Raw genomic sequence first — 16,025 nt, 5'->3', positions numbered from 1 at the left:
AAGTGGGATTTGAGCAAGGCAGTCGAGTCACAGTTGCATGAACGTGCATTCGGGCACCAGGCTGTCCGCCCCGGCCCGGATGTGTTCCTTCAATGCTGCGCAGCATCCTTCGAGCGACGAATACGTTCCCCCCGCGGCGCCCCCCTCCGCGGAGGTGTCATCTTCATCGTGTTTCGGTCCACCCGGATTCACGCGCCATACCGGATTGCTGTGGGCCATTCCGCGACCAATTGACGAGCCATAGGGCCATCAAGGATTGAAGTGAATACAGACGCGAATCGCTCAATTGGGAAAGAGGCCACATTCAGTGACAGAAGTCGTGTCTATACCACCGTTGCAAAATCTATCAATGCGAGTACAGTAAGCGTGCCGATGGTCCATATGGTTTTGACAATCGTATTGTACGTGTGATCGGTGCGCTTGATCGATGTAGCCATGCTACATGTGCGTCGTGCCCCGCCCGCTTGCATTTCCGTTCGCCTCCGCCTTCAATAGAAGCTGAAATGGGCGGACTGTAAACCCCCTGGCATGGCTGGCGGTGGTCTGGCAGACCAACCATAGCCATTTGCAGCTACAGATATCTTCTCCAGTCCTGTGTGCCATATATGTACCGGCCTTTGTCTGAGCCGAGTTCTGGTCACGCGCACAGCCTTCGTTTCGCCGCCACAAGCCGTTTCCTCAGTGTGCCTCCATGATCTTGTTCCACTCCGGACAATCTTCCATCATGGCGCCTTGGTCTTCATCTGTACACCATGCCAAGTCTTCATCTCGTCTCCCAGCACCTTGTTCACCAAGCGATGTTGTTTGATGATCGGTAGGCCTTTGAATTGATCGGAGACGATGTCGAGGGCATACATGGAGCCGCAGCCACCGGAAATGTCTTGCACCTGGGGTTGAGCATAAGCCACAATCTTTGGGCCAACGCGACACACGCAACGGAAGGATTCTTACCTCTAATTTCGTAGGTGCCAGCCCCTCCATGATTCTGTCAAACACTCGCCGTTCTCCTTCTGTCAAGAACTCGGGGGGTTGAGGTGAGTCTTCGGCCTCTGATGAATACAGTCTGGATGAAGCGTGCCGTCCATTGTGACGAAGCGGTGCGTGTATAGCGGGGAGAGCTGGCCGTGGAAGGGCGAATCGTACCGGAGGCGTTTGGACGGCGCGGCTCGCGATGCGCCGGAAGGCCAGAACGGGTGCCATCTCGCCGTTGATGCCGGAGCCGAGTGGTCAGAAGGGAGGACGAATGATGATGCGTCAGGCTGTGCTTGCCATGCCAACTATCAACTCACGTCGCTTCCAATGATAAGGTCAACACACGTTGTAACAAGCGCGCAGAGCTTTCGGGGTTTGGCAGAGACATGGCGTCACGATGTCTGGGGTTCTCGGTTCCTCCCGCAGAGCCTCAAACTCTAATTCGGCGTGCCGCAGTGCTGTCCGCAACGTGGTCGACGACACTCCTACTCCCGTCTTATTATTAGTCTGGAGAAAGGGACGGCAAGCTCCGTACACCAAGGTGTTCCCTATCGCGCCTGTTCTTATCAAACCTTCAACAATTGGTTATGACATCCTTCATCGCGGCCAATGTCCACAGCAGCCGATAAGCTGCGGCGAGACCTACACCGCTATCTGCACCCCGCGGAGAAGCTGGCGATGAAAGGATGGCGTACCGCGTCACGATCTCTAGGACCTCCGCGCAGTTGCGTTTATCGAAAACCATGCCCCAACAGCATCCGGCCTCTAGTTGCCGTAGTCGAAGCTTGGCTGGAGTAGCCGCGCTTTCTCCCTGGACCCTGCAGAGGTGCATGCGCTCCATGCTCTCAGACCCAGCGGTTCATTCTGTGGGTCTACGCTCCGCCTCAGCCTCGCAGATCAGAATCTAAATTGGGGATTGAGAGGAAAGCTAGGAACGAATTTGGGATTGCCAACATATTCTCCTCAGCGGACGTTGTACTCGCGCTCTCACACGAGAAGGGATGCCAGTGTAACCGCCAACTTCTGATCGCACAGCGCAAGCACGGTTGATTCGATTGTCTGTCTCTACAGTGTATCAAACCCCAGCATTTTCCATATGGTTGCCGTGAAGGGTGGCAAGAACAGGCCGCATTGGCTAAGTATAGCATCTTACCTGCAGTCTGAACAATACCATACGTCCAAAGCAAGCTTGTGCTCGCGACACGCCAACCTCTCGAGTCAATCCACCGTCCGCAAAACGTCGTCTAAAGGCATCGATAGAAGACACCTTGTATATTGGTACAATCGAACTAGCTCCTCTCTGGACCCCAAGGCCGCTGCCAGGCATATTTACGAGGTCTATGAGTGCCTTGAACACTGAGTCGCCGTCTCCCAGCTTACTTGAGCTTCTCTAGGGGTGCAGTGGTGCCTTGGGTGTCGCAGGCCAATTCACCTCACTTCATACGTGTCAGGCCGTTCATGCAGAGACCTCACACTTGTGCTACCCACACCGAGCATCGTTACTGCTTGCAATCCCAGCGTTTGTCAATCCGAGCAACCGACGACGCGCTCAAACCACGAGCTCGATCTCGAGCCGTGCAACCCAGAGCTGGGCATCGGCAGCTCGCCCTCCCGGCACGTCGCCGATGTCCAGGGTCTCCTTCACATGCCAAAACGCCAAGCCCGATCAGCGGGATGTGCAATGCTTATGCATGGCCTAGCTCGCACGTCCGTTGCAGACGCCTGCACGACGCCACAAGTGCTGCTCCAATTTTTTACGGGAGAGAAAACTTTTCTCCCACCCAACCACTGCGGGTCCATGCGTGGCCCCGTGGAGATTGGGGGCCCACAAGGGGCGGTCAGCACTGCACTCCACGAATTTTCAACCAAATGCAACTTTCGTGTCGCGGTTTTGATGAGAAGGGGTGTTGCAACGGCCAGCACCCGATCGCGTGCTTACTTGCTTGCTGCTTCTAGCTAGCTTTGCCGCCGCGGTCTGGGCCCCTGTTCATGCGCTGGAGGTGAGGGGGTTACATGCTCTACATGCACCGAGTCTACGGTGCAACAGAGCCGCAGCACTCGAAATTACATCGCTTGCGATGACGCAGGCTCCATCTGTAGCACAAACTGTGATCTGGTGGCGTGTGCGGCCTCAGCATTGTCAATTCGGGCCGATGGCGCAAGTGGCGGACAGTGGGAGCGTGAAAGCTGGTGAGACGCAGAGCAGCGCAATGTGTGGCGTGCTCGAAGAGCCGTCCTGTGGTTGAATGAAGGTGATGTGCGCGGATCTTCATCTATCTGTGTCTATCGAGTAAGAGATAAGGGCGATGTGAAGGCCACGACAACGCCGCGACGACTACGTCCTTGGCGAAGCCTGCACACGCGAGTAGATGTGGAGAGGATTCTTTCGGGATGCCTCAAGCGTCGTCTCATTGCGAAGGCACAATGCCGCTGCTTCCGCAAATCCCCCTCGATCTTTGGCGCAGGAGCCAGTATGCGTAGCCAACACATGCACGTACGGGGATGTGTGTGACACGCACGGAGGGGTTGTCCCAAGACGGCCGCTCGCAACCTGAGTGCATGTGTCTTGTGGAGACTTGGGAGGCAGCGAACGGACCTACTTATACGCAGTGGGTCCTCTCCATACGGTGGAGTTCGAGACCATGGGGAGAGGCGCGTACGCGTTGGGTGGAAGTACAGGTACGGCTTTGGTACATGGAGGTACTTGGGCGTGACGGTAAGAGGGGTTCAATTAAAGTTTGAAACGCCCCGATCTCGGCCTGTGGCGGTGCGAGGAGCGGGGCCGAACGCGAGGATGATAGCCTTGTATGCCCTCCGTCTGGCAAGGCATGCCCTTTCATAGCAATTAATCTTTCGGTGTTGCGATCGTCTCACGACAACATGCTCAGGGAGAAACGACTTTGTCGCACATCGTTGCCATTCATTCTTCATAAAGTCTTAACCAACCGGACGAGCGCCACATAGATGTCACGCCCACCGTTCACGTAGTACCCCCAAGCCCACAGGCAGCACGCCCCAAACACCACGCACGCCCAATTCATATCCGTCGCCCACGTGGAGTCTCCAGTCAGCGGAGTAGTCGGGAAGAAGCTGAAGACAAAGGCGAGCACGAGGAAGGCGAGAGTAATGTCATTGACAACGCCACCCCATCTCCCTAGGCTCCAGCGACGCGGGAGCAGCGGCTCGCCACGGAGACGCTTGATGCGGATGCAGAGGGTGCTGACAAGGTAGGAGAAGATCAAAGCAGCGTTGGAGATGGCGATGATGGCGAAGAAGGTGACCGTCGAGCCGAAGTTGATGGCGGCGAGGATGAAGCTGGCGCCGGCGCACATGTAGAGAGCATTCAGCGGGATTTGATAGCGCGGGTGGACGTGCGAGAGCCACTTGCTGAAGGGGAAGCCTCCATCGCGTGCGAACGCCCAGCATTGTCGGGAGGCGGTCGCGATGTTGGTGATAGTGCCGAAGAGGGTGAGGAACGAGAGCAGGCTGCCCAAGATACACGTCGCCACGTAGGATCCGGAGATGTCAAAGAGGACTTGTAGCACCGGTTGGTAGGTTGGGGTGTTCAGCACCGCATTCAGATCGGTGATGCAGAAGCTGCAAAGCACGTCAGCAGTAGTGGAGGGTTTGGCGAGGACATCATCAAGACTTACCAGAAGGTAATGAGGGTGACGATGCCGATGATGCCGTTCAAAAACGTCGACCACATCATGGCGCGGGGGAGGGTAAGCGATGCATCCCGCAGCTCTTCACTCATATGCGCGCCAGCGTCTGGGCCGATGAAGAACCACAGCGGACTGCCGAAGCCAACCAAGGTGCTGAGGCCCACGCTTCCCCAGCCGCCGCCGTCGTTGAACTTGGTAAACACCTTCTCGGCTGGTGCATGATGGCCAAAAGCCCACATGGCGATAAGGAATGCAAGGAAACCCAGCACATGGACGACAAGGACGATGCTCTCCGCCAGAGGCAAGTATTTGGCGGCGAAGATGTTGAAGGCGAATGCGATGATCATAATGGCCCAGATGAGTAATGCAGTCTGCCAGAGTGAAGCCACTGTTGCATTGGGATATACCAACAAGACCATGCCCTGGACGAGGCCCGCTAGGATTTGGGCGCAGGTTGGAATGCCTGCTACCCAGCCCAGGCAACACGTCCATCCAACGAGAAAGGATGCCGGCTTTTGCCAATTAGCAGGCGCAAATTCAGACACCCTGATCGATTGAGAGTGAGCAAGGGTTGTTGATGGTGGAAGCAGCTCGCGGACTTACCAATGATATTGCCCGCCGCTTCGAGCAGAAGGTCAGCGATGCACGATCGAAACTGAGGGAGCATGAACGAACGCAGTCGGTGCCATGCTGGCCATTTCGGCCATGGATGCAATCAGTAAGAGGAAACAGAACCAAGAGACGATGGTGAGCCAGATGACGCCCGCGGTGCCGCCATTGAACAGGCCGATGTAGCTTGCAACCAGCGTCGATTCCCAAGTTGCCTGAAGGATGGAGACGAAGCCGACGATGGAGAAGAATTCGAAGTTGCGCCGCAATTCTTGCTTCTTACCCATGCGGTGCATGTCGTGCTGGTCAAAGCCATTGCCGCCATGCACGTCTTGGGCAAACTCGGCGTGCTGTGAGATCTCCTCGCTGAGTACGTCGGAGGTAGGTGTCTTGAGCTCTTTGCTGTTGTCCATCGCTTTACCCCGTGCTTTCACGAATGACAATTCCACGGGTGCTGTTGGGCAGACATTCGAAATCTATCATGCCCGGAAGAGAGGAGTAGGCTCAGAGTCTTTGGGTGACGATCGTCGGTGCACATGGACTTAGTGATACCGCGTTCCCGCGCAACGAGTTTCCCTTTTGAACCAGCGCCGGTGTCATTCGCATCAATACTTACTACATTTTAGTGGAATTTCCTCGGTGGCCTTGTCCAACTCGTTCGTGAACATCGTAGTCAAGTCGAGGATAGAAGACGTGAGAGCTGTGGCGTCACAATGACAAGCGATAAATGGGTCTCATCCCTTCACGAGGCACCTGCAGTCGCTAGCATGTCTGAAATGGCCGTCGGCCAGTATCAATACCACCACGAATTACCGCCAGGTGCATGCGTTGCTGCGATGGTAGGCGTTCTCATCGCGGTCGCCAAAAGACTCCAAAGGACCAGCATGCGTTCAGAGAGCAGGAAGTCTAGAAGGGTCGGTAAGATGGCGGTGAGAGGTTTGTGGCTGGAGTAGGCCAAGGCTCCCCTCTGGTTAACGCGAGGCAGGGGTACTGTCTATTGGGGGGAAAGCAAGGAAAGCAAGCAAGCAACCCTTACCTGCCTATAGCCCATAGCGGTCGGCCTCGGGCACCGAGTAATAATAATAAGGGAGCAAAGGCCGAGGGGCATACGCGGCACCGGTCATCCGCCAAGGTACGCGCAGTGGCGACGTGCATCAAGAGTCAGAGCACGCATTCTCCCCCAGAGTGCAGAGTCGAAAGGCGAAGCCCAAGGAGACCGCACCTGCCCTTCGAGGTCGGAGCCGACTCCAGTAATAGAGCTCGCAGCCCAATCACTCGCGGCCTGCAGAAATCTGTCGACCCCACACGTGCAGGGAGGATTTTTTGGCAAATCTGGGCGAGATGGGGGATAGCGAGGTTGCTCCGCGCAGCAGCGTGCACAGGTTGAGGGAGCGAGGAGGGCGAAGAATTGCACCATCTGCTCGACCACGGGCGGATGGTTGTCTCACGACAACCGCTTACTGATTGTTGGTTGTATAAATAATTGAAGGTCAGGCAGGCGGCTCTTCAACAATCGGTACGTCGGTTTGCGCGAGCCCTCTTCCCGCCCCGCACTAGGCTCAGACGGGACTGGGCGACGCCACCATCTGCTCTGGCCGGATGGACGAATCCGACTTGGAAAGCATGTGCGCGTCCAAGCAGATTACGACAGCCACCCTTTGTTGATTGCACTGTAGCGAAGGCAGGCAACGCATGTCGAGAGCATGCAGTACATAGCTAGCCTGGCAAGTCGAGCTGTGCGAATGTGTCATGGTAGATAGAGTCCGCCCGATGTCGGACAGGTTGTGGCTCACCAGTGGCTCACGCATGTCCGCGCGGTGTACCCTGGATGTACCCTGCCTGCATGGTACATTGTGCGTGTACCTCCCCATCGCTGCGGAGGCGCGCCTGGAGTCGAGTCTGGAGTCTCCCACCGAGTGTGCTGGGCACGTCCCACTCTGTGCCGGCCATGCCGCCCGCTCCTCTTTCTTGTCTCGCTCCTCTCCATTGCCCGCAGCACTCTCATCACGCTCCTCCGTGACAACACCAAGAATTCTCGCATCCCTCTCGGTCCTTTTTTTAGTGGTGCGGGCAGGGTTGGAACATCAACGCCGCATTGCTGGGTGGTCGGACTCATTCAGGGCCGGGCAGCGCTGATCCCAGCGCATCCGTGCCCGCGCTAGCTGACTCTAGCAGCAACCCACCAACCCGCCCGTACCAGTACCGGCGCCCTATCTACGCATTCAACCTTTCACTCCACCGCACTCAACATCTGCGCGTTGCAGGCCACATCCGGTCCTGCTTTTCTCCTCTCCCCACCACTCGCCATTCCACGGCCTGCTCTGTGTGTCTTGGAGCATTGTACTTGGACGGCCCCTCGATCGGAAAGCGGGGTGCGGACACGCCACACTTGTTAGGGTTGCGACGCAGAAAATTTGGCTGGGGCTGGTTGTTGTTGAGCTCGTAGCGCAGCACCCTCACACCACCACCACCTCCGTCGAGGAAGGCACGGAAGGACAAGAACGGCGAGCGTCGCTCTTTCGCTCGCTCCTCTGCTTCCACGCAAGCATCACCCTCTCTCTACCCCCCATCCGACAACTTCCTGCTCTCCACCCCACCACGCTCGCCGCATCTGGCCGGATCTGTCGACACATCCTCCTCCATCACCTACACCCCCATTTTTCCTCCCCGCCGTGTCGCCCAGGTCGGCACGCTCGCCCTTCTTCCGCCTTGCATCTTTCTGTAAGTCTCGCACCAGGCAATCGCTCCCACGCCGGGCCTGTCCGCTGCGGGCATCCCCACATGGAAGGTGGCCGCTGACAATCTTCCCACAACGCAGTCTTGTTGATACTTCTCTCGACGCCCCTTCTCATGCTTTGCACCAGTTGACGCCCCTATCGACACGACATCCTCGTCACCACCTCCCCACGACGAGAGATGCCGTACACTCCCCCCACCTCGCAGTCTCCTGCGCTCACCCGATCCTCATCCTACTGCGACGATGCCGCCGCCCCACGCTCACCCACCCTGGTCCGGCCGGGGGCCCCGCCTCGTTCCAACTCTTCGACGGCGTACATGAGCAAGCATCGCCGCTCGCCGTCAATCAAATCCGACGGCGCACCGCCGACCCCAACCGAGGTGCCGGAGTCCGGCGTGCATACCACCGACTTTGCCCCGAGCGAGAGCCTGCATGACTCCTCCACCGGCCTTCACATGATCTCACAGCGTGGTATGCCCTCGCCTCCGGAGTCATCCGACAGCTCCGACGGCGACGAACACGCCGTCCGTGGCAGAGAGCTGGCTAACAGCTGGGACGAGCTGCAAAAAGCCGTGCAAGGCATAAGCCAAAGACGAGAGAGCTCACCGGAGAAGCCGGGAGCTGCTGTGAGGGGAAAGCCGGCCGCGCCTGCAGCTACATCAGCGTCTGCACCCACATCGGAAACCGCCTCGCCTACCGCGCTGTCGGCAGAGGCACGGAAGATTTCCCACTCTCGATCGTCGACCGAAGTCTACATCCCACCCCGGGCCACCTTTGAGTCGCCCAATCACACCTCTGATGACAGTGATGAAGACAACTCCAACAACTCCCTCAGACCCGCACTGGTGCGCAAGAAATCCGGCGAACTGGTGAAGCCTGCCCTTCGACCGTCATCGCGGCGTCGATACTCGAGCATGCCGGGCACGCCAACGTACTCCAAGACGGTGCACTTCAACGACAGCGACAACCAGACTCGACATTTCCTGCAAGTAGACAAGCCCATCGCCGTCAGCGCAGGGACGTCACCTGTCGAACAGTTCGAGGGCGAGACCGACTTTCCCTTCGAAGGAGAGCGCGAGATCAAGCTGTCCAACTTCCCCGTCGACACCGTCACTCGGCAAGCAAGCCCGATCCGGGTGGAACGGATATTCTTGTCATCCGACAAGCAAACCCTCATTGGCGTGTGCATGGCGCAGAACATTGCCTTTCACAAGGCCGTGGTGGCCCGCTTTACCCTCGATTACTGGAAGACGACGTCGGAGGTTGCTGCCGAGTACAACAACGACCCCAAGAACGCGCCGGGCAATGGGTGTGATCGCTTCAACTTCCACATCAAGTTGTCGGATCAAGCCAACATCGAAGACAAGACCTTGCTGCTGTGCGTACGATACAACGTAGGCGGCCAAGAATTCTGGGACAACAATAACAACGCCAACTACCAAATCGACTTTACCCGAGCCGTGCGCCAGCCATCCAAGTCGACGATGACGAGCGGTCTGGGCGCGCGCCCTCTCAATGCCATCCCGCGCAGTCGACACTCTCCGCCGGCTAGCGCTCGTGGACGGCAAGAATCGCTCGACGATGACTTTGCCGTCCGACCAGACCGCGAATCGGCATACTCGCGGAGCTCGGCACAAAGCCTGCTGGGCGACACGCCGAACGCGATCAAGCTGAAAGCACGCAAACGGGGAAGCCTCTTCCCATCTGCTACCGATCCCGCCCCGGGCAATGGACTGGGCGGCCGGTACGATTTTGGCGCATCCCTCTCTGCAGCGCTTTCACAAGCACAAGAGAAGATCAGTCGGCAGACCGCACACGCCAAGGCGGAGCATGTCCACTTGGGCCCCGTGGAGCGCAAGGAGCGTCCCACGAAGGCCGAGGAGCGACCGGACGCCATCACTACCGACCGACCGGCGATGGGCTCCGACCAATACAAGGACCTCGTCCAAAAGTTCTGCTACGTAGGTTCCGCCGGCAAACCCAGCCCAACACCGACTCAAGCGTGAAGTGGCATCGGTTCGAAATGGACACATCAGCTGACCGATCATTTCAGTTCACGCCTGGCACTGGAAAGCAAGCCTCGTCCCCTCCACACGCCGAGGCAGAGGTCAAGTCGGCACCATTGGAGAATGCGGGCGGCGTCGGCACCGACGGAACCAACGAGGCCGGCGAGTACGAGCCATCTTCCACCACGGACTCTGGGACATCTTCGCCCGCTTATGCAAGCGATGGCAAGCCAGCATCGCCCGTGCGGAGCTCGTCTTTTGCATCTCGATCTGCGTCCCCAGGCGCGGTGACTGGAGGAGGGCTGGGTGGTCGTGCGGCGTCGCCGATCAGCTTTGGGTATCCCTACCACCACAGCGCTCGTGATGGCTACCTTTCCGACTCTCCGGCGCCTACGGCGATCCAAGGCTAGGGAAAATACGAAGTGATGTGCTCTGGATGCTCTCGTCCTGAATGACAGCACAACTGTTGGGCAAGCGCTCTATGGGGTTCGATTTACTCTCCACCAAACGTGAGGAAATGCACATGGAAGAGGAGGCGTAGCACTCGGCCTCGCATTATGAGATTGACGGACACCTGCATTCGACCGGGGAAGATCTGGACAGTGTCCCCACGGTCGGTGCGATGCGACCACCTCTCGACGAACTTGTCGCTTTTAGCGAATTTCTATTACTCTTGCAACGACTTCTTCTTTGGACAATAGACTGGTATTTCTGGGCGGGGACTTGCGTTTGATGGGGCGGGAAGGCATGGATGCATTGAGCAGCGCGCTCTCTGCACGGCCAAAAAAGGACACGGAATGCTTCTGTGCTTTTGTTTTTGATTTTTCATTGCAGCCACACAGCTCTCCTCTCCGCGGACGGACGTTCCAGACGGGGCAAAAGGGTGGTGGCGAATGGCAACGGATAGAGCAGCGGACCTAGGATGTGCTTGTGCCGCTCTTGCGCCTGTGGGAAGCACGTTTTTTCCTTCTTCAGCGACGGCGTTAGATGGGACGGGGTATTTCGATGCCATTGGGCATTTAAATTGGTGTGAGAGCAAGCGGTTTATGAGCTTTGTGTAGAGAAGATGTAACCACCGCACCTTTCTCTGAATACCTTATGTTGATTGGAATCCTTACCTGTACCGTGATGTGTGAAGTTGCAGCGCGGTCTAGGCACGCGGGAAGGAAGCAGCCGCAAACGTGCAGGCCACTTCCGATCGAGGCCGGACGAATAAGCGCATGCACCGGCCTTTGTTAGTGTCTAGCGGGGAGAGCTTGATACTTTGATTTCTGGCCAGACGGGTGGCATGGCGGGAGGCGTACGGAGGCACGAAGGGGTGCTTCCGTGTGGTGCTGGTGCCTCGCAAATGTGCACGAGTGTTGGGGAAGAGATTGGGATGCAGTCGCGACCAAGGCCATGTCCTCGATGGCATTTCCGCAGGCGTCCTGTGGCTTCCTCGTGCACCTAGAGAAGAAAGTCCCGAGTGACAGGTGGTGCAAGGCGCGTTGACGGCCTCATTTCCCACGCCGAGCACCAGCCTATCAGCGCTTGGCGGGCAACGCATCAGCCACTTCTGCCGAAAGCCTCTCCCGCCTCGCCCTCGACCGAATCGGCGACCAGCAGCGACCGCTCACACCTCACCCACACGCCCACCCACCCTTACACGTCCGCCTCGCTTCTCTGCGCGTCACCTACCCACCTCCACCCACCCCTCCCTCCACCGCCTCCACATCCCTCACCGCCGCACGCTGTCTCTAGCTCTGCCCGTCCCCGCCGTCGCACGCTCGCCCGTCTTGCGCACCACCACTCCCCGGCGCTTCCTCCATCACCGCACCTGCCTCATCACCCCCATCAACACCCGCTCCTTCTGTCGCAACTTCCGTCTCAACACCGCCCCGGCTCGCTACGTGGGTGCGCACTCGTCATCGCTCACTCTCCCCGTCCGTCGACCAACACTCGCTCACGCTCCTCGTCCCCGCCACCCGTCTTCTGCTTCCCGTCGACCTTCTCCGACCCCACAACGTCAGCTCCCAAGTTCATGCCCGTAGGGGCGCAGAGTGCGGTCAATGAGCCAACTGGGCTCCCAGCCCGCCACTGCTGGGTCCGGCGCAGGTGAGATTCCCCCGGGCGTATGCTGCGGGAGCTTGTCGGGCGGAGCAGCGGCGCACGCTGCAGCCACCGCGAGCTCATCCACGCGCATGCCTTGTCACGCTCATTGCATCCCCATGCTGATCCATGCCCATGCAGTCGCGAGCTCGTCTTCTAACCCCATCACCCCTCCCCCTCGAACATCCTCCCGAGAGCCATTGGCCACCGGCAATGATGCTGCCGTGAGCATGCCCGCCTCATCGACCGCGCAGGCCGAACCGTCCGCGCCTGTACCCCCGCCCACTTCCTCCCAGCCCAGCGAGCTGCATGGCTCGTCCGCGCCGCCTAAAACCGAGAGTCTAGGTCGCAGTGCGAAGCGCAGCCTGACCAACCTTCGGAAAAGAGACCGCAGCACCGCCAGCAAGCAGTCACATCAACAGCAGAGCGAGCCGAATGAGAAGGAGACCATTCCATCATCGAGTGGCAGAACTGGCGGTCCGGCCAGCGCTGCACGCACGAAGAAGCGAAGTGGCATATGGGCCATTCTCGTTTGCTGTTCCCCGCCCGATGACAACGCGCAAACTGAAGCTCCACAGCCCGCCAAAGTTCCCGTGCGAACACAGCCTGCCAGCACATCGCAGCCAACGCCAACTCGGCAACAGCAGCAGGATGCGGCTCCTGTCGCTCCGAACGCAAACGAGTTCAACGATGAAGTGGTGGATGAGAAGGCGGAGCAGCCACCGTATCAAGACGGACTGGCCGCCCCGGCTGAAATGCCTTCGTATGACGCCTCAAAACGGCCGCAAGGAGATGCGACTCTGGACAAGCCAGTTCCAAGCCTACCCTCGGAGGCCCCGCCAGTGGAACAAAACGCCGAAATCACCCCATTACACGACGACACCCAAGCACTAGTACCGGAAGACCCAGTGACAGGACCGCCGCACCCTGACACTGCTGTGGAGGTGCCAGAGGCCGAGCAAGCCTCGAGCCTGGTGGCTCCGCCGATCGTGCCGTTGCCTGTGGCCGCGGCGATTCAACCAGAGGATGAGATTCTCGATCGAACTCCCGAACAAGCTGCAAGAGACAACGACATTGAAATGAAGGACGCCGGTCCATCGATCCCTCTCTCCGCAACTGACGCTGCAATCGTTGTAGAGGAAGAGCGACAAGCGCATGAGCAAAGAGAGGCTGCGGAGTCGAAGCAGGACACCCTACCACCTCCGCCGCCCGTGCAAAATGGCCAGGAGCAGCCTACCCAGGATATTGTTGCTGTGAACCAGGCCACCTCACTCGCTGCATCCCCGGAACCGCCACAAAAGTTCTTACTGCCGCCACTTTCAGCCGAATTGCGAGGGAGAAAGTGCTTAGTTCTGGATCTCGATGAGACGCTGGTCCACAGCAGCTTCAAGGTGAGTTTGCGGTGTGCGTGCGGTAAATGATGGTATGCTGACAGTCCGATAGATCTTTCACCAAGCGGACTTCACCCTGCCCATCGAGATCGAGGGTCAATATCACAATGTCTACGTCATCAAACGCCCCGGCGTCGATGCCTTTCTCAAACGCGTGGGCGAGCTGTATGAGATTGTGGTCTTCACCGCTTCCGTCTCGAAGTACGGTGACCCGGTCCTGGATCACTTAGACATCCATCACGTCGTCCATCACCGCTTGTTCCGCGACAGCTGCTACAATCACCAGGGCAACTACGTCAAGGACCTCAGCCAGATTGGACGGGACTTGCGCGAGACCATCATCATCGACAATTCTCCGACGAGCTACATCTTCCACCCGCAGCACGCGGTGCCAATTAGCAGTTGGTTCAGCGACGCGCATGACAACGAGCTGCTGGACCTCATCCCTGTCCTTGAAGACTTGGCGGGCTCGCAGGTTGCAGATGTCAGTTTGGTGCTGGACGTTGCATTATAACCCCGGCCGCTCGTCGCCACAGGAAGGCGGTTGCTCTGCTTCCCGGATTCCCCTCTTCCAGGCCCCTCAACACCGGACGATCACTTTGGTCATCGTAGGGAGACGCGTATCCACAATGTACAGTCCATAACTGTCCCATTCGAAAGCCCACGCGCGCACGGCATCTAATTGGCTCCAAGGCCTCCTCGGGCGTTCTACAACTGTCCGGCGCAAGAGATTCACTGCATCGAAAAGGCGTTGTTTCATAGCGGAAAAAGGGCGACCATGGATTCCGACAGGCCCGCTGGCCTCTTTGTGTGGGGAATTTTGTCTGGCGCGGGCTCTCAAACGGCGAAAGTACACTTAGCATCCACTGCATTTACATACGCTTGTCTTTTTTCATCTCTTTTGTGAGAGTCACACATCCCATCGGCGCGGAGAAGGGAATCAAGCGTGACGTTTTTCACTCGGGGGGCCCAGGCCATCGACACGAGTCGAGATTCCGAGGACTTCGCTCCCTGTCCATCACTCCCTCCTTTCTCTATCGGTTTGGCGACCTTCGACTGCCTTCTTTTGGCTTTGGGTATCGTTTGGGGGCTTTCGGAGGCGAACCATCCAGCTGTTGCTGTGTACATGGTATGGGGCAGTTGTTCCTATTTGTCGGACAGGGTATTCGGCATCGAATAGACTCATCCGCGCAAGGCTCAACAGGAGCATCGCTCTCGCCAGCTACTTGAGCGGGGATGCAAGGCTGCTCGTCAGATGGGGAGGCTTTCGGGGGCCTGGGAGCGGGGTTTAAGTGTGTGTGGTATAATTATTAGATAGGAGGGAAGATACAATGTTGAACTTGTTCACGAGGTTGCGACTGTCCTTTCCGTTTGGATGCTGGTCCATGTCAGGGGGCGCCAGTCTTTTGAGAATGTAGGTATCTACTGTTGAAATGCAGTGAGAAGCACCCATTCACGTCTTCCACTCGGGCTTCCTCTTCCCCTTAAAAGCTTCCATGCCCTCTCGAGCATCCGCCGATCGGGCGTGCAGCGCCATCATCCGCCCCGTCCAGCTCACGGCATCCTCATACCCATCACTGCCACCATCACGCTGTCCGTTGAACCCGACTTGTGTCCAATACGCCCACTTGCCGAGAGCCTGGGGCTGCGCGGCCGTCTTTTCCGCCAGCTGCTCCACCATCTCGTGCACTCTTACATCTAACGCAGCCTCGTCGGCCACTACTTCTACCGCCCCGCCTGGTAGCCGGTCTGCTCGAATCGGCTCGGCCATGGCCAGCATGCGATATGTAAAAGCGTTGCCGAGCCGGCGACTTACGGCGGAAGATGGCGAGGTGCACGGCAGTCCCATGGAGGCGCCCGGAAGCCGGAATTGAGTCGCAGCAGCAGCGACGGGGAGATCGGTAGCTAGAGCCAACTGACATCCCGCCGCGGTGGCCAGGCCTTGCACGCGCCCGACGACGGGAGCGGGCGATCGGCGGATCAGAGACATGACTTCTGCGCAGATGGCGAAGGTCTCTTTGACGTCGCTGTGCGGGAGCTGTCGCAGTTCGCCGAGATCGTGCCCGGCTGAGAAGACGGGGCCGTCGCTGCGCAGCACGAGCACGCTGGGAAGCTCGCCTCGCGCTTCCTTCCATTTGGAGGCGTCTAGTAGCCACCCGTATTCTTCGACTGCTGAGGAGTCGGTAGCCTCGTCGGCGGCTTCTAGCTTCTGTAGGATCTGCGGATGGAATGGGGGCAGAATTCTCAGCCTTCCGTCCTTGGGCGAGGTGTTAAACCTATGCAATTGATCTCGCAGGTCGCGAAGGACGGACAATGACAAGGCATTTCGACGTTGAGGGTTGTTGAGGGTCAAGTATGCCGCTTTGGCGGGCAACTTGGGCCAGCTCATACTGACATCGATTGACAGGTTACGGCGTCCCAGTCAGACCTTACATGTCTGAGGAATCTGCTCTGCGGACATATGATTGTGAGGGACAACATATGCTGATGCCGTGAAGTCGCGCGGGGAATCTTCGGAGCTTTGCCCCACATTGCAGCCCACCACATCTCTTCCTCC

General features: G+C 58.2%; 6 protein-coding genes across 6 annotated transcripts; 3 read left to right on the top strand and 3 right to left on the bottom strand.

The window, feature by feature from the left end:
- Positions 1 to 274: 274 nt before the first annotated feature.
- On the bottom strand, positions 275 to 1,373 carry BDY17DRAFT_170802 (bola protein). The gene is made up of 2 exons (XM_033729808.1): positions 952 to 1,373; positions 275 to 887 (listed from the first exon to the last, which is right to left on the bottom strand). Exons 1-2 carry the CDS (start codon positions 1,198 to 1,200, stop codon positions 723 to 725), a joined length of 414 nt encoding a protein of 137 aa, XP_033588329.1. The 5' UTR covers positions 1,201 to 1,373; the 3' UTR covers positions 275 to 722.
- A 748-nt stretch (positions 1,374 to 2,121) lies between these two features.
- On the top strand, positions 2,122 to 2,966 carry BDY17DRAFT_170800 (uncharacterized protein). The gene has a single exon (XM_033729807.1). It carries the CDS (start codon positions 2,431 to 2,433, stop codon positions 2,926 to 2,928), a length of 498 nt encoding a protein of 165 aa, XP_033588328.1. The 5' UTR covers positions 2,122 to 2,430; the 3' UTR covers positions 2,929 to 2,966.
- Positions 2,967 to 3,899: 933 nt separating this feature from the next.
- Positions 3,900 to 5,659, bottom strand: BDY17DRAFT_253394 (amino acid/polyamine transporter I; the record flags this gene model as incomplete). The annotated part of the gene is made up of 4 exons (XM_033731336.1): positions 3,900 to 4,569; positions 4,626 to 5,183; positions 5,241 to 5,258; positions 5,313 to 5,659. 4 exons carry the CDS (start codon positions 5,657 to 5,659, stop codon positions 3,900 to 3,902), a joined length of 1,593 nt encoding a protein of 530 aa, XP_033588327.1.
- A 2,503-nt stretch (positions 5,660 to 8,162) lies between these two features.
- Positions 8,163 to 10,399, top strand: BDY17DRAFT_325273 (putative phosphatase regulatory subunit-domain-containing protein; the record flags this gene model as incomplete). Its single annotated transcript, XM_033737324.1, has 2 exons — positions 8,163 to 9,944; positions 10,037 to 10,399. 2 exons carry the CDS (start codon positions 8,163 to 8,165, stop codon positions 10,397 to 10,399), a joined length of 2,145 nt encoding a protein of 714 aa, XP_033588326.1.
- Positions 10,400 to 13,156: 2,757 nt separating this feature from the next.
- BDY17DRAFT_253120 (HAD-like domain-containing protein) lies at positions 13,157 to 13,982 on the top strand (the record flags this gene model as incomplete). The annotated part of the gene is made up of 2 exons (XM_033731316.1): positions 13,157 to 13,468; positions 13,521 to 13,982. 2 exons carry the CDS (start codon positions 13,157 to 13,159, stop codon positions 13,980 to 13,982), a joined length of 774 nt encoding a protein of 257 aa, XP_033588325.1.
- An 818-nt stretch (positions 13,983 to 14,800) lies between these two features.
- On the bottom strand, positions 14,801 to 16,010 carry BDY17DRAFT_347024 (enoyl-CoA hydratase/isomerase). The gene has a single exon (XM_033738121.1). The coding sequence runs from the start codon at positions 15,855 to 15,857 to the stop codon at positions 14,922 to 14,924; it is 936 nt and encodes a 311-aa protein (XP_033588324.1). The 5' UTR covers positions 15,858 to 16,010; the 3' UTR covers positions 14,801 to 14,921.
- Positions 16,011 to 16,025: the final 15 nt, after the last annotated feature.

Source organism: Neohortaea acidophila (genome assembly GCF_010093505.1).
Source record: "Neohortaea acidophila strain CBS 113389 unplaced genomic scaffold BDY17scaffold_7, whole genome shotgun sequence".
NCBI classification, from domain to species: domain Eukaryota; kingdom Fungi; phylum Ascomycota; class Dothideomycetes; order Mycosphaerellales; family Teratosphaeriaceae; genus Neohortaea; species Neohortaea acidophila.
This window is presented reverse-complemented; position numbering and strand designations above follow the sequence as displayed.

Bases quoted from the DNA above. Each gene is read 5' to 3' on its own strand.
- BDY17DRAFT_170800 (XM_033729807.1), top strand. From the start codon at position 2,431: ATGCAGAGACCTCACACTTGTGCTACCCACACCGAGCATCGTTACTGC.
- BDY17DRAFT_170802 (XM_033729808.1), bottom strand. From the start codon at position 1,200: ATGGCACCCGTTCTGGCCTTCCGGCGCATCGCGAGCCGCGCCGTCCAA. The intron at 888-951 runs GTAAGAATCCTT...GCTCAACCCCAG, and splicing joins TGGCACCTACGAAATTAGAG to GTGCAAGACATTTCCGGTGG.
- BDY17DRAFT_347024 (XM_033738121.1), bottom strand. From the start codon at position 15,857: ATGAGCTGGCCCAAGTTGCCCGCCAAAGCGGCATACTTGACCCTCAAC.